General features: G+C 43.9%; 1 protein-coding gene across 1 annotated transcript in view; it reads left to right on the forward strand.

Annotated features, from left to right (window-relative positions):
* The first annotated feature begins 18661 nt into the window (after window positions 1-18661).
* Window positions 18662-22980, forward strand: part of LOC147748024 (cytochrome P450 2D15-like) — a 404801-nt gene continuing 400482 nt past the window's right edge. Inside the window, exon 1 of the mRNA XM_086957957.1 lies at window positions 18662-19539. Coding sequence (XP_086814083.1) covers window positions 19330-19539 — 210 coding nt within the window. The 5' untranslated portion in view covers window positions 18662-19329. The remainder of the gene's footprint in view (window positions 19540-22980) is intronic.

Raw genomic sequence — 22980 nt, forward strand, 5'->3', positions numbered from 1 at the left:
TGATGAATCATGTTTTTATGTCCGTTTAAATTGATTAATAAAAATACAATGAATTTGAAAGAAAGAAATGTAAACAAAGTTTAAAAAAAGTTTTTGATATATATACCATAAACATAAATAAAGTTTGGAAAATATAAATAAAGAAAGTGTTATTGGACACAGAATAATGATATGAACTATGTCATAATGTGTAAAGTATGTGGGCCATGAGGGAAACTTTTCCTTGTTGTGTTTATACTTTCCTCTCTTTTCCCTGGCTCTAAGTAATTTAAGAGGGGGTCCCCTTGTCTATGTTATCTGTACTAAAGTCACCTGATGGGTTATTTTCAAAAGCCTATTTTATTAACAACAACACGACCACCACCAATACCATCCCCACCAATACCACCATCCACCACCAATACCACCACCACTAATATGACCACAACCAATACCACCACCACCACCACCAGTACCACACCAATACCACCACCACCATTAACACCAATACCACCACCACCAATACATCACCACCAATACCAATAACACTGCCAATACCAATACCAATACCACCAATAACATCAATACCAATACTAATACCACCACCACCACCAATACCACCACCACCAATACCACTGATACCACCACCACCAATGCCAATACCACCACTACCACCACTACCACCACCACCACCAATACCACCTCCAATACCACCACCAATACAATCACCAATATATTAACCACCAATACCATTGCCACCACCAATACACCACCACCATCAATACCACCACCACCACCAATACCAATACCATCGCCAATACCACCACCAATACCAATGCCACCACCACCAATACCACCACCACCAATCCACCACCACCAATATCACCAATGCCACCAATACCACCAATGCCACCACCACCAGTACCACCACCAATCCCACCACCACCACTAATACCACCACCAATACTACCACCACCAATACCACAACCACCAATACCAATCCCACCACCACCAATACCACCACCAATACCAATGCCACCACCAATACCATCCCCACCATAACAATACCACCAGTACCACCACAAATACCCCATCATCAATACCACCACCAATACCACCACCATCACCAGTACCACCATCACCAATACCACTACCACCAATAACACCACTACCAATACAACCACCACCAATACCACCAAAGCCTCCACCGCGAATACCACCACCACTACCAATACCAATAAAACCACCACCAACAACCATCAACACCAATACTACCACCACCACCAATACAACTACCAATACCACCACCACCAATACCACAACCACAACCACCAATACCAATAACACCTCCACCAATACCACCACTGTAGGAGAGTAGGGTCTGCTTCCTATGGTCACCCCCACTTTTTGCTGTGATTTTCTGGTTTTTTGACTTTAGTGTGGCTGTGGGCCTGCTAATAAGACCCACAGCCCAGCTGTTCTCTCTCTAAATTGATGCCATGTACTTTAGGTACATACCAGATTGGGCATTGGGTCACCTCTATGAGCTCCTGTATAGTGTACCATAGGTACCCAGGGCATAGGTGCATCCAAGGCCTACCAGGGGCTGCAGCATGTATTATGCCACCCCTGGCTGGCCCTCCAAACTGACACCAAAGTCTGATCACTCATCTTGGGTAAGGTGGTGTAATCACCCCTTACTTAGATATAGTATACCTATATCTACCTATACATATAGACACATATGCACCTGTAAGTCACTGCTATGGTAGGCCTCGACAATCCTGGAGGCAGAGTGCTTGGTTTTATATGAGAGGGTGCCCTTGCATGAGCTGAGACCCTCTGCAGCTTTTGGAAACATCTCCTTATACCTGTTCTATGCTATAGCCCTACCATATACTCTTAAGTGCATTATAATCCTCACGGTTAATGCTAACTTTGGTTTTGCTTTATCAAAACATGTTGTGCAAGGTGTCAAAGATTTTGGAATACTACCCCCCGCCAGTCCTGGCGGCGGGGGTAGCATTCCACCCTTCTAGAGGGAGAAGACATGTAGTTACTGCTTTACCCGGTTAAAGTTAAACAGAGCCTCAGCATCACAAAATGGATGCTGCTGCCACAGACACAAGTCTGACCTCCTGCTGCTGGATGAAACTCTGGCAGGGGAGGCCTGGACAATAGGTTTCCTGTCCAGGGAGGTGCCAGCACCTCCCCAGACAGGGTTTTGTGTATTGGGGCAGGGAGGGCTGCATCAGCAGATGCTTCTTGAGACACTGCCTGGGGCACACAAGGTGCTCCATGCATAGCCCGGTTCAACCCAGTTGTTGGGGCACTCCAGCCCCGCTCTGGCGCAAAACTGGACAAAGGGAAAGGGGTGTAATCACCCCCTTCCCAGGTCCACCCATAGGAGGGACCTAGCAGGTAATCCAGAACCTTAACTCAGTCTAAGTATAGGAGCTGTGTCCCCAGGACTTTAGATTATCTTGGAACAAAACTTTGATACAGAACTTTTGGACCTTTGACATTCTATTTTGACTAGAAGACGGAAGGCATCTCCCTTGTGGTCAAAGAGTGACCACCCGGTGTAAACAGGCACAACCAGTAACTTGCTGGTCTGCTTTGTCGACGCTCCCAATGGAACCTGAAGACTTAGCAACACAGGAACTGGACTCTCAGTTTCTCTGACTCCGACCCACATCCACAGCAAAGCTGAGACCCGTGGCGGACACGAAAGACGTGGGACCGGACACGCTGGACATCCTGCATTTTGCTAACTGCATCGACTCCCAAGGTAACTCGCAGTTGTGCATTGGGGTACCAGAAGCCCCAGACCCAAGCACCATTTGCACTAAAGCTCATCCCTCCACACTCCACGAGTGCTGCGTGGGGCCTGCTCTTGCATTTCATCTTGACGAGTCTTCCCGGTTGCTAGCCCGTTGGCTAGTGGGCCCCTGAAGACATTCCTTTAAAACCAAACTGCTTTCCTGGTTGCTCCAGCTTCCCTGTGAAGGAGAAGCTCCTCAAACCTTGCTGGTCTGCCCCGAAGCCCATCTTCACTTCCTGTGTGGGTTGCGGTTGCCAAGGCTTGTTGGGTCCAGTCCGGATACCGACACCACAGTCAACTAGACCCGTTGTGGGACAACTCGAATCCAGCTCCTGGTTGTCGTCGACACCTCCTGGTCCTTGTGGCTGCATAGACAAGCTTCAGTGACCCAGACTCTGTCCCCTCTGCTTTCAGGGTCTTCAGTTCTTCTATCCACCCTTGGATCCACCCGGACACTTTTCCTCTGGTCGCCTGCAGCACTTCTTTGCAGATCTCCATAGAAAACATCGACAAAACCCGACACCAAAAGGCACCTATGCACCCGGCTTCCCTGGGTGAGGTAACATGAGTACTCTGGTGCTCCCGTGGGTCTTGACTCTCGAAGTGTCCTAGTCTAAAGGGGTTTTGTCGCAGTCCATCCGGAAGTGCCCTTAAACAGTAAACTTTGTAACTTCTTTGTTCTCCATTATAAGTCAATGGAAACTCGCGGCTGTGTTTAGACACTGCACGCATCCCTCGTGGGCCTCCTACTTCCTAACCTTTGGTTGTTTAGTGTAGCCCTAGCGATTCCCTAGGCCCTATGCCTACTCACTATTTCTGTTGTGTTTCTCATACCACTATTTTAGTTTATGGTTCTTGGGGCCCCTAGGGCATTACCGTATATTGTGCAACTTATCGTATGCTAATTGAGTAACTTGTGATGTACTTTTACCTATGACCTCATAAAGAGGGCAGAGGGGTTGTGTTTAGAATAAATACATATATATTTGATATATACCTTGTGTGGTGTCCTTTCATTTGGCATTCAAGGGATTATATTGGTAAAACAGTTTGCTTCACATGCTCTCTGAAGCCTTAACCTATGACTGCTGGTCCATGCTACCACTAGGATAGCTTGTCTATGAGGTTGACTTTACAACCACCATCAATAAGGGTCAATTAGACTGGTGAAAGGTGCCCACTAGAACTAGTGGACATCATATGCCAGGCTAACTTCTCACAACCACCACCAATACCAATGCCACCACCAATACCACCACCAATACCACAACCACCACCAATACCACCACCACAATACCACAAATACCCCACCACCAATACCACCACCACCAATGCCACCAATACCACCACCACCACTAATACCAACACCACCAACACCAATACCACCACCAATACCACCACCACAATACCACCAATACCACCACAAATACCCCACCACCAATACCACCACCACCAATACCATCACCAATACAACCACCACCAATAACACCACCACCAATAACACCACCACCAATACCACCACCACCAATATTACCAATACCGCCACCAATACCACCCCACCACCAATACCACCACCACCACCAATACCACCACCACCACCACCACAATACCACCAATACCACCACAAATACCACACCACCAATACCACCACCACCAATACCACCACCATCACCAATACCACCACCACCAATACCAGTACCACCAATAACACCACCACCAATACCACCACCAATATTACCAATACCGCCACCAACACCACCACACCACCAATACCACCACCACCACCACTAATACCTCTCCTAACAACACCACCACCATTATTAGGTCAAAGATAGCAATGACATTACGCAATGCCATACCACACACTCAAATCACAGAGAGAGCAGGAAACAGCCCCCCTCCCGCGTTTCCTTCTGAGCAGCGACAGTGTAATCACAGAGCGAAAGGTGTTGGAGCGCTTTGTTAGTGTTTATAGCTCGGATCATATGTAACTCTTACATCACACTTTGTGACTGTGTAATTTGCAACACTTACACATCTTCTTCCTGGCACTATTTATCAATACTTTGAAGACGTTGCAGGCCGGTCTCTTCCTCTGATATTTACAATCTAACAAGCTGTCAGAAGGCCCTTTATTGCAATGCAATAGGTCTTGTATTTGCGAGAGTTTAAGCTATTAGTATTGAAAATGACAATGCCATTTATTTATGGTTTAAAACCCAAAACTTAAATAAAAGGCGTTGTCATTGGTGCTTTTTACCTGGTACAAAGGTGCGGACTCAGTACTACCAGTTCAACACTTTCTGTCCTCCATCTTCAAATGGTTGGCAGAGCCGCAGCTTAAATGTAATGAGGAGAAGTCAGAGGTTCTGCTCTTCGGTAAATTCCCCCCCAATTTTAGAGAGCAGCTCTGGCCTCCTGAGTTTCCTTCGCCTACCTCATCAGGGAAAGCAGCAAAAAACTTGGGGGTTTGGTTTGATGAATGTCTTTCCTTTTTGACGCACATTAATAAGCTGGCTGGACATTGCTTTGGTCTGCTTAAAACCCTTAGAAGATTTTTCCCCTCATTCCTCAGGCAGCAAGAAAAACGGTTACCTGTGCTCTGATCCTGTCAAGGCTGGACTATGCCAATGCCCTTTATGCTGGTATTCCTGGGTACCTGATTAAAAAACTACAGGTGGTCCAGAATACAGCAGCCAGACTTCTTCTGGGCATTCCGGCCAGAAACAGTGTCCGCCAACAGCTACGCTCTCTTCACTGGCTTCCCATGTTGGATAGAGTCAAATTTAAATCTTTGACTCTGCTTCATCGTGCCCTTCATGGCTGTGGCCCTCTTTACTTACAGAGGTGTTTCTGTTTTTATGTTCCTGTACGTTCTCTGCAGTCCTCGTCCCTTTGCTATGCTTTGGTCCCTCGTTTTAAGTTTCAGAGAATTGGGGGCAGCTCCTTCTCAGTGAAGACAACGACTGCTGGGAAAGCCCTCACTCTGGTGTTACGCTCCATCCAGGACCCAATTGTGTTCAGGAGGCAACTGAAAACACATTTATTCTCCTGATAGTATTCCATCTCCTCCCCTGCCAGACATTGCGCCGGTATACTCATGAGTAGCTGTGCGTACTATACATTTATGTAACATAACATAACATAACATTTACAATGCCAATAGCTCAAAATTGTGTGAATGAGAGACCTAATGCATTGCAAATGCTTGTTCCTTATAGAAATGGACCACCACTGCTTCTCCAAAAACTTTTATTAACATACACAAAGGGAATAGGTTTCAAGGGGACCTCTTGCCAGTTGTGAATGGGTTACCACCTTCTTTGAGGTGCTGGTAACATTTAAATATTTTGTGATTTCATTTCAGTCACAATTGATTGATACATACCTTAACAATTTGGGAGTGACACCCTAAATACGTCCCTTATAAATAGCGATCAGTTATGGGTTTGGAAACCAGTTTTGCGAGTTTGTAACCTGTCACGGAATCACAAAATGGGTTAAGTACATAACATCACAAAAATTCATCAGAAAATCACAGTAACCTTGTGAATCTGCGAGTCTCAGGCTTTGCGACAACAAAATGGCTTTGTATTATCAGAGCCTGGTTCTTAATGACTTTTAGGCCTGGCTTGATGGTGCAACTGTCTGCAAGAAATATTATTAACCATAATTTAAACTATACATAGGGTTGGCTTCAATTACACACTGAGGAGTGTTACTCTCTTATTGTACGGTATTGGCTGTTTGGGGTGTCATTCTGCCTCCTATGGATTGTTTGCATTGCCATGCATGAGGGACTATTTTACATCTAAAAAGTACACTTGATAATCACAAATTCAATTGTTGTCTCTTGTATGCATTTTATACAGAAAGCAATCTATCTTTTATTGTTTTTGCTGCAATAGCATTTTGCAAAGTTCTGAGAGTGTGTGAGCTGGTATAGCAACCACTGTCACTGTCACCACCGTCACTCTCATTACCACCTCAAGAGCATTTGTGCATGCCAGTGTTGCATGCTTGACTACATGAAACCTAGACCGACTGGCCCTGCCAAAGATTGTTTACATTTTTTGTAAATAAATTGTGTAAATATTTTTAATTCAATCAATAAATGTAAAAACTAAGCAAGTAAAAAAGTAAATCCTATAATTAAAGTCTAGTGTAATAGCTGAGCATAGAAAGAGAATTGTAAACCTTGTGTCAAAATATTTGCTTTTTTTCCATCTACTACATTACAAAATGCAGAAACATTCTATTCCTCAAGAAGAATGAAAACAAATGTCAGTGAAGTTGTCAATATGATAAACATACATTAAAATGGCAAATTGAACAAGTGCCGTCGCTAGTGCAAGTTGGATTGACAGTCCACTCTACCATGATCTGGTCTTTGAGTGAACATGACAGGGCAGTCTGAAAGTATTAGGGCCAAATGTACGACCCACCAATTAGCGAGTCGCAAATGTCGCCTTTGCGACTCGCAATGTGTGACTAGCTAATTGGAATGCACAACAGTGTCTCTGCACTGTTTGCGATTCCAAATGGGGTCGCAAATTGCATGCCTCATTAATAATAATGAGGCAAGTGCAATTTGCAATTCCTTTAGGAATGGCTAGCATTCACAGGGATGGTGGCCTGCTGGTGTCAGCAGACCACCATATCTGTGCCTGCTTTTTTAATAAAGCTGTTTTTTTTTAAAGCAGCCCGTGTTCCTTAAAGGAAAACGGGATGCATTTAAAAAAGAAAAATGAAACATTTCAGTTTCATTTTTTTATCCCCTCCCTTGCTCATGACGAGTTCAGGTCGTCATGAGCCACGGTTGCACTGTGCTCATGACGAGTTGAGCTCGACATTACCGCTGTGGCGCTCACACGCGGGAATAATTCCCCTGCTGTGCTGAAGTTCCATGAAAACGGGTGTGGTCATGACGAGCTCAGCTCGTCATGAGCACAGCGCCACCGTGCTGCATGACGAGCCGAGCTCATCATGAGCACTGGGGCGCTGTGTGTGCCCCCTCCCCCCAGCACAGCAGGGGAATTACCCCCGCGGCGAAGGGGTTAAGGGCAGGCAGTGGTCTCTGGGACCAATGCCTGCTCATAAAAAAATGTTTTCCCACATACAACAAAGGGGAAGGAGTCCCCCTTTGCGAGTGGTTTACCACCTACTTGAAGCAGGGCGTTAACTGCGAGGTTTTTGCGGCCGCTAATGCGGCCTCAATACATTAGTATATAGCATGTAGACTCGCTAATAGGAAGGGAAGCCCTTTCCAAATAGAGAGAGTCGCAAATGCTATTTTGCGAGTCAGTGACTCGCAAAATAGCATTTGTACATACTACTACCCTTTTTTGCTGCCACAAACTGGAGGATCTCCCGTTTCCAGCCGCAAAAAAGGGTCCTACATCTGGCCCTTGGTCTTTGTTTCAAGCGAACAAACCCACCCGATAAGAATTATTAGTACCGGGAAATAGCTCTGTCATTGAGAATGGCTGAAACAACTGCAAGCATTCATTTCAAAGAATTTTATTATTATGAAAAAGCAAATGAAGATACACAATACAAGTGTCAGTGATACAATTGATATAGGATAAAACAATCAAAATATAGTAGGCAAGCATACGTTGTAAAAGAGACATCTGTAACAAAGGTAGCCCGCCAGAATCAGATAAATAAATTAAGTAAGGTAAAAACAATTAATATATATCAGAAACAAGAATCAAGAGTATCACTATCAGTTAGAGTACCCAAGGAAAAGAAATGAACGGAAAGAAGAGAGAAGAAAGAAGAAAAGAGAGAAAAGAAGAGAAGAAAGAGAAAGAGAGAAAAAGCAAGAAAAGAAAGAAAGAGGAGGATTTCCACCGGACCATCCCAACAGACAAGACACCATTTAACCAGACATATCAAAGGGGTATTGTACAACCAACCCTTTGGAAGATAAATCTATGTAGGTATCCAAAGCAGTCCAAACACCACTAGCAATAGACGGAGAAAGATAGGCGTGATCAACCGAGGTATGAGCACTACGTAAAAAGGAAACCAAAGCCCACCAAGTATGATAAGAAACTGAAGAAAATGATTTCCACTCCATTCAAATTACTTTAACTGCAACAGTCAATAAAAGATCTAACAGCTGTAATTCCATGGAATCTAAGGGAAGAGGGACTGGGGATGCTAAAGGGCCTAATAGGATTAATGGAAAAGATAGTTGAAACTGAATACCAAAAATGAGCGTGAGGTGTTTGTGAATGAGATCCCAAAAGGGTTGAAGAAGGGAACAGTCAAAGAACATATGAGGAAAATCGCCTGGTAATAAGCCACAACTCCAACAAAGATTGTCCTCTTTGAGATTCAACGAGTGTAAGCGAGTAGGAGTCCAATGGAGAAGGTTAACGGAGAAAAATTTAGATTGCATTAACGATGGGGCGATTTTATTACAAAGAGAAAATTTACCAATCATCTGCCAGGTGTCTGAAGAAATATGGTCCGTGACACTCTGGTCAAAATGGTGTAACCATTTTTGTTGAGCTACAGTATGGGTAGGTATTGAAGTAGATTGTAAAAATTTATAAATTTTAGAAGCTACGTGACCAGTCCTAATCCATAATTGAAAGAGAGTAATCGTAGGGGAAGTAGGATGAAGGCGCACCTTAGCAAGTGCCACTTTGATCTTGAGATAGGTATAAAAATCTAAATTAGATAAAGAAAACTGTTGAGCTAAAGAGGAAAACGGTAATGGAGCATTATTGAAATCATAGAGATGATTAACAAGAGAGATCCCTTTAGAACCCCAATAAGACATCCAAGAAGAAGCAATAGTAATTTTAATTTTAGAATTCCGCCAAATAGACGACCACCTAGATTTGTGTAATGGAGTCGCCACCCTCTTGTCCACCGTTTTTACCGCAGCAATAGTATCCAATATAATAGAACGGGAAAAAGGAATAGACAAGGTAGACGTAGTTAAAAAAGAAGCAGTCGGCAAAGGAGAGGCCAGTTCTTGCTCTATTAGCAACCAAGATGGAACATGAATAGGAGGGGATGAAAACCAGAGAGCACCTTGAGATGCCAGAAAGGCAGTTTGATATTTTCCCCAATCGGGAAAGTTACAACCTCCCATATCATAAGGTTTTCGTAAGAATTTATAAGCAATTCTAGCCTTTTTATTATTCCATAAAAATTTAGAAGTAAGAACATCAATGTCATGAAAGAAGGAAACAAATAACTTTACTGGGAGCATGGAAGAGACAAAATTAATAATAGGCGTAATCATCATTTTAAGAGTCTGAAGGCGCATCCACCATGAAATGTGTTTCGGAGACCAGGCGTCCAACAGACGCCGTACTTTAATAATAGTCTGATTTTCATTATAAGCAACTGTATCAAACAAGGTGGAACAAAAATAGATACCCAAATTCTTCAATTGCTTAGATTGCCATTTAAAGCCAGCAGAGCCCATATGTGTAGAGAAACAATAAGCATTCAGTGGGAACATCTCAGTCTTGTCCTTATTTAAGGTGTATTCTGAAACCTTTGAAAAAAGAGAGATGGTATCAGAAATAGCAGGAATGGCCAAAGCAACATCATCTGAGAAAATAAGGACATCATCCGCGTAAGCCGCAGTTTTAATCCGGTGAGGGCCAAAAGAAAAACCCTTAATATCTGGATGTATGTCAATTAGTCTAAGGAGGGGATCAATGGATAATAAAAACAAAAGTGGAGATAAAGGACATCCGTGTCTAGTGCCCTGGCGAAGATTAAACAAGCATTTGCAATGCAATGGTCTCGGCATCATTAAAGGTAGAGCTATTGGCATTGCTCATGACATTTCTTTTTTTTTCTTTAAATCATAAATAAATGGCATTGTCATTTACATTGCCAATACACAGCACTCTGCACTCAACAGCACACACCACTCTGCACCTGCACTCACTGCTCTGCACACTCACTCTGCACTCACTGCTCTGCACACTCACTCTGCACTCACTACTCTGCACTCACTACTCTGCACTCTGCACTCACTACTCTGCACTCTGCACTCACTACTCTGCACTCTGCACTCACTACTCTGCACTCACTACTCTGCACTCACTACTCTGCACTCACTACTCTGCACTCACCACTCACTACTCTGCACTCACTACTCTGCACTCACCACTCACTACTCTGCACTCACCACTCACTACTCTGCACTCACTACCCTGCACTCACTACTCTGCACTCACTACTCTGCACTCACTACTCACTACTCACTACTCACTACTCACTACTCTGCACTCACTACTCACTACTCTGCACTCACTACTCACTACTCTGCACTCACTACTCTGCACTCACTACTCTGCACTCACTACTCTGCACTCACCACTCACTACTCTGCACTCACTACTCACTACTCTGCACTCACTACTCTGCACTCACTACTCACTACTCTGCACTCACCACTCACTACTCTGCACTCACTACTCACTACTCTGCACTCACTACTCACTACTCTGCACTCACTACTCACTACTCTGCACTCACTACTCTGCACTCACTACTCTGCACTCACTACTCTGCACTCACTACTCTGTACTCACTACTCTGCACTCACTACTCTGCACTCACTACTCACTACTCTGCATGCACTACTCACTACTCTGCACTCACTACTCACTACTCTGCACTCACTACTCTGCACTCACTACTCTGCACTCACTACTCTGCACTCACTACTCTGCACTCACTAATCTGCACTCACCACTCACTACTCTGCACTCACTACTCTGCACTCACTACTCACTACTCACTACTCTGCACTCACTACTCACTACTCACTACTCTGCACTCACTACTCACTACTCTGCACTCACTACTCTGCACTCACTACTCACTACTCACTACTCACTACTCACTACTCTGCACTCACTACTCACTACTCACTACTCACTACTCTGCACTCACTACTCACTACTCTGAACTCACTACTCTGCACTCACCACTCACTACTCTGCACTCACTACTCTGCACTCACTACTCTGCACTCACCACTCACTACTCACTACTCTGCACTCACTACTCACTACTCTGCACTCACTACTCTGCACTCACTACTCACTACTCTGCACTCACTACTCTGCACTCACTACTCTACACTCACTACTCACTACTCTGCACTCACTACTCACTACTCTGCACTCACTACTCTGCACTCACTACTCTGCACTCACTACTCTGCACTCACTACTCTGCATTCTCCCTTCCGTAGTGTAAATGCCCTTCACGGCCGGATGCAGTATGTAGGTACTCTCATATATTTCTTGGCACCTACGATGTAAGACTGTGTTGGATCTAGGAGGACATATATAGCACAGTTTTGTTTCACTCATTGCACTAGCACTGTGCTGTTATCCTCTCTTCTCCGTTTGATTAAACACATAAGCCAGCATGTAAACATTTGTATTAATGCTTCGCACGGACTGCATCCACAGGTAAACACTTGCTTTTTATTTTTTGGCTTTCATGCACATGTTATTTTTCAGGGTTTTTTCGGTACGTTATTATTTCACACATCTGATTTAAGCTTTTCGATTTTTAGTGCCCATCACAGCTTTAGCATTCATGTTTAACTTATTTTTATTCGTTCTGTCCACATTATTTTTACTTCCTTGAAGCATGGCACTGTATGAGCAAGTGCGTGCATGGGCGCTGGTGTGTGTCTGTGTGAATGCACGACAGCAGCTGCCCACAGCGAGCGCGATCGCGTGCGCGTTTCAAATCGCCCTCCAAGGCGATGCGCGCGGCCAGGAGTGTCTCCTGGGAAGCACACTCGCTAACAATAAGTTCTCGGCGACAACGCGCTTCCGCGCGTTTAGCCGAGACCTAAAAAGGACGACGTAGCGCCATTGACTCTTATGTTGGCTCGGGGTTGTGAATAGAGGTACATGACCATATGAATAAAGGAGTCCCCAAGATTATGTGCACATAATACAGCACGTAGAAAAGGCCAAGAGACCTTATCGAAGGCCTTTTCTGCATCGAGAGCCAAAGCAGCGGCCGGGAACTTGGAGCGTTTAGCTGAACTGAGAATATGACAAAAGGTTCTGATGTTATCCCGCGCGAGACGACCCTTTACAAAACCCGTTTGAGATGGATGCACCAGTTTAGGAATGAAGGATTCCAAGCGCTTAGCTAGGATTTTAGCAAAAATTTTAGCTTCCATGTTAACACCTTGGCTGCTAGGGGGTTTTCCCGTTCTGTGCTGAGTTTAATGGATCCCCATTGTTCATGACAAGGTCAACTCGTCATAAGCACAGGGCAGGTAAAACCCATGACGAGTTGACCTTGTCATCAGCACTGAAGGGGTTAAGAAGGGAAATAGGACGGAAGTTTTTGGGGTCAGAGTGATCTTTTCCCTCTTTTGGAATCACTACAATGGTGGCATCAGCAGCAGAACCAGAAACAGATCCATCCTTAATAAAGGCATCAAAAACAGATTCAAGCTTGGGAACAATCAAAGGAAGAAAGGTTTTGTAAAACAAAATAGGGTATCCATCAGGCCCTGGAGCTTTTCCAGAACGAGTGGCTTTAATTGCAGCAATAATTTCGTCAGAGGTAAAGAATTACTATCCTCCACAGAAATAGATTTTACTGGGACAGATTTTAAGAACTCTTGACATTGCTCAAAAGAGGATTGATTAGAAGGAGTATATAGGTTATTATAAAAACCACGAAAAACTTCAAGAATCTCCTCAGTCTGAAATTTTTTATTGCCAAGGTGATCATTAATAGAAGAAATCTGAGAAGACTTATAAGAGGATTCCTGAAATTTTAAGGTAGCCGCAAGAATCTTACCAGCTCGGTTTTTTAACAATAGCCTTTTGGATTTCTGAGCCTGAACCCCAATATGGGCTCTCTTGGTGACTAATGTGTTATATGTATATTTTAATTGCTTAATCGACTGTAGGCAGGATTTATCTTTAGAATGTCGAAAGAGAGCTTCTAGATTTTTTATCTCAGTTGCCAAGTCGGTAAGTTCCTTTTTGATAGCAGCATTCCTTTTCGACATACACTTAATAACCTGACCACGGAAAGTACACTTAAACGAATCCCAGAGGACAATTGGGGAAGTAACAGAGCCTTCATTCTCAAGAAAAAAGGTTCCAATTTCATTGGAGGATTCACGAATCTGGGAATCATCATGCAAAATTTCAGTATTTAATCTCCAGGAGCAAGGTCTTGTCTTAGGAGCAAAGGACAGCAACGTAAAAGTAACCGCCGCATGATCAGAAATCAGAATAGGGTGAATAAGCGGAGAGGAGGAAGAAGAAACCAGAGAGGATGTACCAATAAATAGTCAATGCGCGAAAAGGTAGAATGAGGGGAAGAAAAGAAAGAAAAATCACTACCAGTGGGGTTATGTAGACACCATATATCCTCAAGATGAGATATAGAACACATATTAATTAGTTGTTTATGCGATTTAGGAGGGCGAAACTAAAAAAGCTGAATTTCTATCTAGAATGGGATCTATTGGTAAATTGAAATCCCCACCAACAATAATATTACCCGAGTGAGGTGTGTCGTTCAATTTTTTGGTAACTGCTTTCCAAAAAGACGGATCATCCTTGTTAGGGGCGTAAATATTCATGACATAAAGATCAGCATTGCCATCAGACAGCTTAGTTAATAACCAGCGACCCTCGGTATCGTGCTCAGAAGAGACTATGGACAAGCCCAAATTTTTAGAGATTAAAGTGATAATCCCATTTCTTTTACCACAAGCATCGGAGCAGACAACATCTGATACCCACTCCTTCTTTAGGAAGAGTGCCTCTCTGGTAGAGACCTTCGTTTCCTGAAAAAGAACTAGATCCGAGGAAAGAGATTTGCAATAATCCAAGATTTTTTACCTCTTGACTGGATGGTTCAAACCCTTAACATTAATGGACAACACATTCAAGCCAGACATAATCTTGGAGAGAAAAGAAAATACAATACATGGATGAGAGAAAGCAAACAAGCAACACCAATACAAGCAGCCAACCATAAAGCATTAAGACCAAAACGGGAGAATCCTATGAGGAAATCCAAATAGAGAAAAGAAAGAAGAGAGAAAAAAAAAGATGAAAGTGAGAGAAGATAGAAACAGATAGTCAAGGAAAGGCAAGAGAAGGAGGGAAAATAACTTAAAGAGAAAGGTCTGAAAAAGACCAAATTCATACTAGGGGGAATGTGGGAAGACGAGCAAGGGGACTGTCATGAGGTATAATAACAATCAGCTTGAACAACCCCAATGTAACACATAACTTGTTATGCTTAATCAGGAAAAGGAAGACATCTGAAATCTAGACCGATACTAAGAGGAATATTACAAAAAGAACAATTCAACCGGTAAGTCTATAGAAAAAATATGCATACATGAAGTTACTACATAGGAGGAGATGGAGAGCACTATGAAAAAATGAATGAAACCGAAGGGAGAAAGACATCAAATAAGTGTGAAACATGCCAATCAATGAAGTGTAAGTAGAAAAAAGACAAGAAGTAATTAAATAGGAAATAGGTAGAAACTAAAATGTATCAAAACAGTAGCTGACTCTAAAGGCTATAGGACCATTATATGAATAAAATCTCAGAAATAGCTTAAATAGATACTAAGACTAAGTAAACTAAGCAAGAGCAAACCTCAAATGCATCAGGAAAAAATTAATAATAAGAAACGAACTACCCAAGAAGACTATAAAATGCAATTTAAATATGATAAATTACAATAAGTTAGCCCTAGTAGAGGAAGATATTAAATAGCTGTTAAGCACAACAATCAATGAAACAGCAATGGAGATATGTACAAGAACTAATTATACAGTAAATATTCAAAGGCACGGATAAGCAATTAATTACTGTTCGTAAAATATACAAACCTTGTTATATTTAATCTAATGGAAAAAGGAAGGAACATCTTAATATATAGTAATATTAAATAGGGTAATAGAAGAAACATCTAACTCATAAGTTTAGAGAGAAAAAACTTAATTGCATATATGATACCTAGACAAGATAGCAATAAAGTGCAATATAAATAGAATAACTTAAACCTAGTAGAAAAAAGCATCTAATAATGGTAAAGCACACTAATCAGTGAAGCAACAATTAAATAAGCATATAAATAAATATGCAGTGACAACAGGGTACGGGTAAACAAAAAGAACAAACAATAACTGTAACATGGTAAGAACAGCTTAATGCTAGCTATATAGAAATAGATAATAGAAATCTGCGAACAAGTCTTGTAACCAAACAATAAACAGTACAAAAAATATTCAAGCAAATAATCAATAAAGACATACAAACAATAACGAAACACCAAACGGAAGAACCAAGTAAAAAACAAGAACAGGCAGCAAAAAGAAAAACACCACAATATCAGTGGAACAGGAAAAACACCTCACAGATCTTAAGAGCCAACAAACTCAAAAACCTGTAAAGAGAACAAGTATAATAGGCATAGGTCGTCACATCAAGTGCCAGAAGCACCAGGAGCCGACAAAGATTGCATCTGAAGTTCCATCTGCAATTCCATCTGATTATCCAAAAAAGAGGCCAGGTCAGGAGGTTCATCGAAGATTCTGGAACGACCTTTGAAGGTGATGCGAAATTTCGACGGACCAGAGAAGGAAAAAGGGATATTCATCTCCGAAAGACGTCTCCGAAGATTAAGAAAGCCTTTCTTTCTTATCACTGTGTCTCTGGCAAAGTCCTGAGAGATTGATATGCGATGACCTTCCCAGGAGACCGCTTTGACTTTGCGCATATGAGCTAGGATTTGCTCTGTGTGTTGATGACGCAGTGGCTTAAAAATTATCGCCCTTGGTTGAGTAGCAGATTTAGACCGAAAAGTGGGTACTCGGTGAGCACGTTCTAATTCAAAGTCTCTTTGAAAGGAAATCTGAAGAGCAGAAGGAATCCATTGATGCAAAAAATCGATCATAGAAGGTGCAGCTTTTTCAACTTCTTCCGGAAGGCCAAAAATGCGCAGATTGGATCTGCGGTTACGATCCTCCTGCTCAGTGAGATCCCTCCTCAATGCCGCCAGAGAGCGCTCAAAATGCGTAAGAGACCTAGCTTGCTTTTGTACACAATCCTCCGCACCGCTGATACGTGTCTCCGTGGCTGAAACACGAAAGGAGAGCGCCTTAAATTCATTCCTGATGGCTGAAACCTCCACTTGTAATAAATCTGTGTTTGTCTTAGTGGACTGAGCAATATCGTGTACATCATTAAGACGCGTCAGAATAGTCTCAAGAGTGGAACTGGTGTCTTTTTGAGAAGACTCAGGAGTAGGAGACCCTTGTTTGGATCTCTTAAGAGAGGTATTAGAGTCTTTTAAGTCTTTAGCATTAGGCAACCGACCCATATTGGCAGCCATAAAGCTCACAGACACAATCCGAGTAACCTGAAACCAGTTCAGAGAAATTGCTACCAGGCGAAGAAGCAGAGGCTATTGGTCTCAAAGAAAAATAGAAGGAGAAAAAACGCACAAAACTAGGAGAGCGCACTTATATTAGGCAAGGCAAGGTGGTACAAAATGGCGGGCTTACATGCATGACAAGAAAAAGCAGGAAATCTCACAAAATCAGCGTAAACCACAGTTATGTGAAAGACCTCACTAGGTAATCACAAGACGAGGAGGAAAGTCTCACTGAACAATAAAATGGCAAGTTAAATCCAGTAGAGGTGCAGCAAGGCATGAAGAAACCATAATGCAACCAAACAGTCTCATTTACCCCAAGAAAAAATGTGAAGAGTGAAGAAAACTCAGTAGGGGTGAAAAGAATAAAAAAAATACAGCCAACGACACCTGTTTCCTGCATTCCAGTAGACCTGCAACAAAGTTGCCGCTGTGCTGAGGTGAAATTCCGATCTTCGTCAGCCGAGGCGCAAGATGGCGGCCGCTCGTAAAAAACACCGAGCGCCGCAACAAAGTTCCAAAGTTCTGTCAGCCGCCGCTCAGGCACGAAGGAAATACATTCAAACTGCTCCTGGCATCTTCCTATACCCACGTATAGCTTGCGAGTATGAGGGGAACTGTAAATGCGCAGAAAAACCTCACGCGGACCCCGGTCACCTCGGAGCTCAAACGCGACCCGCCATGTCAAAGCGGTGCGCAAGCCACGCCCGACACAACTGCAAGCATTCATTCATTCATTACTTTTGTGTTACAGTGTGGAGCCCTATTTGTTACAGATACGCCCAATCATGGGTCTAATAGTCTCATACTCAGTGATTCACAATGCTCAAGGTGCATCTCACTGATTGAGCCCCCTGAGGACAAGGCGGAATAAGATTTGCTTGTGTTCATGTATGGATGGGACCTTTTATGTCAGTTCAGGCTAGAGAACTGTTGGAGAGAGACGAAATCTACGGCCAGATTTACTAATTGATACTTGTAGGTATGTAGCTCTGTCTGCATATCTGTGTGCATGTGTTGCTCCGCAGTGTAAAGGTTTACTGGTCACCCTTCTGTTGCTTAATGCTATATTTGGCTGTTTATCTGGTACTATTATGGGAAAGCCAATGCCCAGACAGTGTCAAGTTGTGTAAAAATGACAAAATATTGAAGTAATATTATCACAATATGTGCTGCAGCGTGCCCTTTCTTGCTGCATAATCTACTCAACTCTGCCGCATAATTTGTCTCTCCTCTGCTGCATAATTCCAGTGCCCTGCCTATTGGCTATGTCATTGCTTGGCTCGCCAACATCAGGTGCTGACAGAAGCTTTTACTGACTCGGCTCGTTTACACTACTCCACCTCTTTTTTCCTTTCATGGCCAATGAGTGGGTAACTAATCAGTCCAACAGATCACGTTCCTGCAGAAACAGAGCGATAAATAGAGGGAAGCAGAACAGAGGGACAGGTAGAGGCTGTGTATAACTGGAAGGACACGGAGGTGAGCCGAGGACAGGACAGAGAGGAGGCTGAAAGGTAGCGGCCACATACACCTGGGAGGAGGGAGGCAAGAGAGGCGAGGAGAGAGGGGAGAGGCTAGCAGAAAGAAGCTACATCTAACTGGTGGGAGACAAGAGGGGCGAGAGTGAAGAGGCAACAGGAAGAAACTACATTCAACTTGGGAGGAGACAAGAGGGGCGAGAGGGAAGAGGCTGCATTTAATTGGGGGAAACAGAAGGGGAAGGGGAGGGTGAAAGTTGAAACTGTACGAAATTGTGGGGAGCTAGGTAAAGCGAGAAGAAAAGATAACATCGTGGAAGTGAGTTAAAGAGGAGCGGGACGGGGGAACTAGAAACACTGCAAGGTGGGCAATCTAAGAGAGAGAAAGGCACCGAAGTGGTGGAGGCAAGAACATCTACAGGGAGAGGGCGCTCACTGGCGCAGACAAGTGAGAAGGAGAGAGACTGAGACCGGGAGCAGACTGTGCCGGAATTGCGGCGCTACATCTAATAAAGGCACTGACATTTAAAACGGGGCGAGAAGTGTGGAAAGGAGAGACAGAAAGGGAAGTTTTTGGTAGCGAGTCGGAGGTAGCAAGCATGGGTCTGCTCTCACCCCTCTGGTCCCTGCTGCCCTCGGGTACCTTCCTGACGATGCTGACTCTCTTCTTCACCGTCTTCGCGCTGATCCTTGACTTCATGAAGCGCCGGAGGAGTTGGAGCCGCTACCCACCCGGACCCACCTCCCTGCCCTTCGTTGGGAACATTCTGCAGGCGGATTTCAATCGTCTCCCCGAATACTGTGCTCGGGTAAGTCTGGTTTCAGAGAACGCTTTCAGCCAACGCATGTTATTTGAATGTGTTGTAAAGTGAAGAGCAGGAAGAATAAACAATTATAGCAAAAGTGGAAAACGAAGCGCTACCTCTCTGTCAGTTCGGTACTTTCTTTTCTTATGCCAGGTTCCTTCTGACGGTATGACGCGCCTGTGATAAGAACATACATTACGCCGCGGCCACAATTCACCTGTGATAATTCGTCACAAGCCAGTTATGACGTCATAATGAGTCCCTGCTCCATGAAAGCACAGGTTCGAATGCTGCTTCCCCAGAAGCTGTGAGGGAAGGAAGCAGCGGCTGCCAGAATACAGCGGTGCGCAGTAAGAACAACTCGGTGCGAAAGAAAATACCACATACTAGTGTGGCACGGAGTGCGTGTTCCTGTGCCGGAGAATCACAATCTGGCACCAACTTCGAGGGAAGGGAAGAGCTTGTCCTGACGAGTTCCTTGTGGCCTGATCCCGAGAAAATCAATTGCGAGCTGGGCCACACCTTGCTAACAGGTATTTAAGGAGCACGAGACGTATAGAGTGGGAACGGGGCAGGGAGGGTGGAGAGTGTAATCTCTGCAAAGCAGCAGGGATGCGCCAGAGAAGATGGGACACGCAATTCCCTCCCTGCACCACCGCAAATGTGCCACATTTACAATGCAGCGCACCGTGGCGCAAGGATAGGGCGATGAGTGTCGCATCCTGTGATGTAAGGGCGGCGCATTGCTGGAGTCGTGTCGCAAGCGCAACGCAGCTCCAGCAATGCTCGGAGGACCCCTATGCCTGAATGCTGCATCACTCCTTCCGCCTGCTTTAAGCAGGCGCAGGGTTTTGACGCATCATGGACGTAAAAGTGACTCAGTGAGATCTTGTAGATTTCACGGCGTCACTTTTACGAGGCGTTCCTGCGCCGGAGCGCCCACCCTTTACAACGTGACACATCTCCCTAGATGCGTCACGTTGTAAATGAGGCACAATGTGGCGCATGGTTTACACCGCCGCTTCGTCACAGAAGTGATGCAACGGCGGCGTAAATGTGGCCCAATGGGCTTGTAAATCTGCCCCTTAGTTATTACGCGGTTCCAAGTCATTTGTGACTTTTTATGTTAATACTGACTTTTTTCTACCCTACAGCAAATTGTATTCTGGGACATGTAGCTTCACTTCATAATCTCAATAAACAGGTCTCGCTTAAGAGAGATAGAGCTATTGGCTTTGGCAATAATTTTTATCCATGCTGTTCACTGGGCTGGGGAGGACAGACAATGGAGGACAGGCAAGAGGGATGGCACACAGAAAACAGCAGGCAGGAGGCGTTGGAGAAACACCCGAATAACGGAGGGTGGGCGGGAGGTGCTGGGGAAGCATTCCAACAATGGAGGGTGTGTGGGCGGGGCATGGGGATCAAACGAAGAAAGAGGTGGTGGACAAGCAAGACCAGCAAGAGAAACTGAGCAGGGAGGAAGGAAGAATGACAACTGAGGGAGGGCAAGAAAGTAGTACACAGAGGGGGGAGAAGTACACAACAGAGACAGCTGAAAACATGCAAATACTCTTGTGGAGTGCTTAAACAAGTAGCGCCTAAAAAATGAGCAGTGGCGGGATACAAGCCAATGCTCCAGGGGAGGGACAAAGACAATACAAGGGCGGAAATCCTATGGAAGCTGAAGAATAAGAAGAAAGAATATGAACGGAAGTGAACAAATGCTAAATAATGGGTGGGCTCTAAGACCATTGTCAGATAACAATATATCTTGAAACAGAAAGAATATATGCTGTTTTAGGTGAGACCTAAAAATAAGAAGGACTCGTTGAAGTTGTCACACGTGACTTGTTGACACATGGTGCTTTTGAAACAAGGATATTTCTAAAAGAGGGAGGGCCGTGGGAGAGGGACAGAGAAGAGAGCAATTATAAATGTATTTAGCAAAGAAGGACTGGGATATTTGTAATTTGTGGAGGCATATTAGAGAACAAAGAGTAGGAGGAGACAGAACCAAATGCCATATTATGATGGACTTTTCCAGCACAGTGCAGAGCCAAGGGCCTGTTTTATGCACCCACAGGGCATAAAGTAAATTAATGTAACCCACAATTTTTCTGAGTTAGTGTCAAGACAATAAAGGCCAGGGGTATACATGTCTTAACAAGTATTGAAAACAAGTTAATGTTATAATCAGGACACTGACGTAAATTGCATTGGCATGGAGCAAATGTTTGCTGCTTCCAAGCATTGGTGTAAGGGTGAACTCTAACTTTGCAGTGGCCCCTCACAGATGAATAGTGCATAAAGAGACCACCAAGAGACCACTGGAAAAATTACATTCTGTACTGGTCAGTCAGTGCACATCTCAATGCATGACTGGAGCAAAATTCCATAGCCACCCTTTCCCTCAAAAAGTGCCAACTTCTTGGGACTTTTGACCCAACCCCCTTCTAGCACAACTGTGATTGTAATCATGGCTTTTCAGCCATCAACTAAATCATCACTCTTTTGACCTAGTGCTCTTCCTTTACTGTCCTAGACATGCTGGTCTTTCTTTCTTCTTATAGACCTAGTGATAGAACTGTATCATCCTGAACCTCCTGTTCCGCCTCTTTTTCTCAACCGATTTTAGCCAGTCTCAGGCCTCCAGGGGCTTTGGGCCCTTTTGGCCGAAAGCGGCATTGGGCAAGGGCAGTGAGTAAAGGAACAGATACCTGCCCCTTCTTTGAGGTGTACCAGACTTACACACATGAGTCCGTAAAAACTTTGGCACCAGTGCTTGTACCCCCATTTGAATCCTGCAAGGAAAATATTGTTTTCTTTGTGGCTGCTAACTGGGGTAAATTCCTCAATCTGGTGAGCCCTCACTCCTCTAAGGTGTTAAATGGACCAGCAGAGAAATTCACAGGAACATGCAATACAATGCCTCCTGGATGGGGAAAGTGGGTTCCTGAAATAATAGGTAAATTGATTTGTACTCCATTACAACTTCAGTTCTAACAGGCAAAACCATGTATGATGCCTTACAAGGCAATGCCTCTTTTTGCATGATAATCCCCATAGTTTAGTGCTGGTGCTGCTGTTTTATTGAATCCGAAAATTACTGCGTCCTGCCAATCAGGCCACAGTGCCTGTCCTCTGACCCATAAAAGGTATATGTCAAATTGGCTCACCCATAATTGGCATAGGTTTACTTATAACTCTTTCGTATTTGATACTAGGTATTCTAAGTGCCTGCACGTTAAGTGCCCCTCGTAGACTCCTGCACTGATTGTGCCACAAGTGTGACAAAACTATTGCAGACTGGCAGAATGATTTTTAAACTGCTAAATTTACTTGGCCATTTAAAACAATGACAAAGCCCAAACATTCCTTTTTGATACCTATAGGTCACCCCAAGGCAGGCCTATGGAGCCCCAAAGGCAGGGTGCATTAGAT

The sequence above is a fragment of the Lissotriton vulgaris genome, chromosome 1_1 (genome assembly GCF_964263255.1).
Source record: "Lissotriton vulgaris chromosome 1_1, aLisVul1.2, whole genome shotgun sequence".
Lineage (NCBI taxonomy): Eukaryota > Metazoa > Chordata > Amphibia > Caudata > Salamandridae > Lissotriton > Lissotriton vulgaris.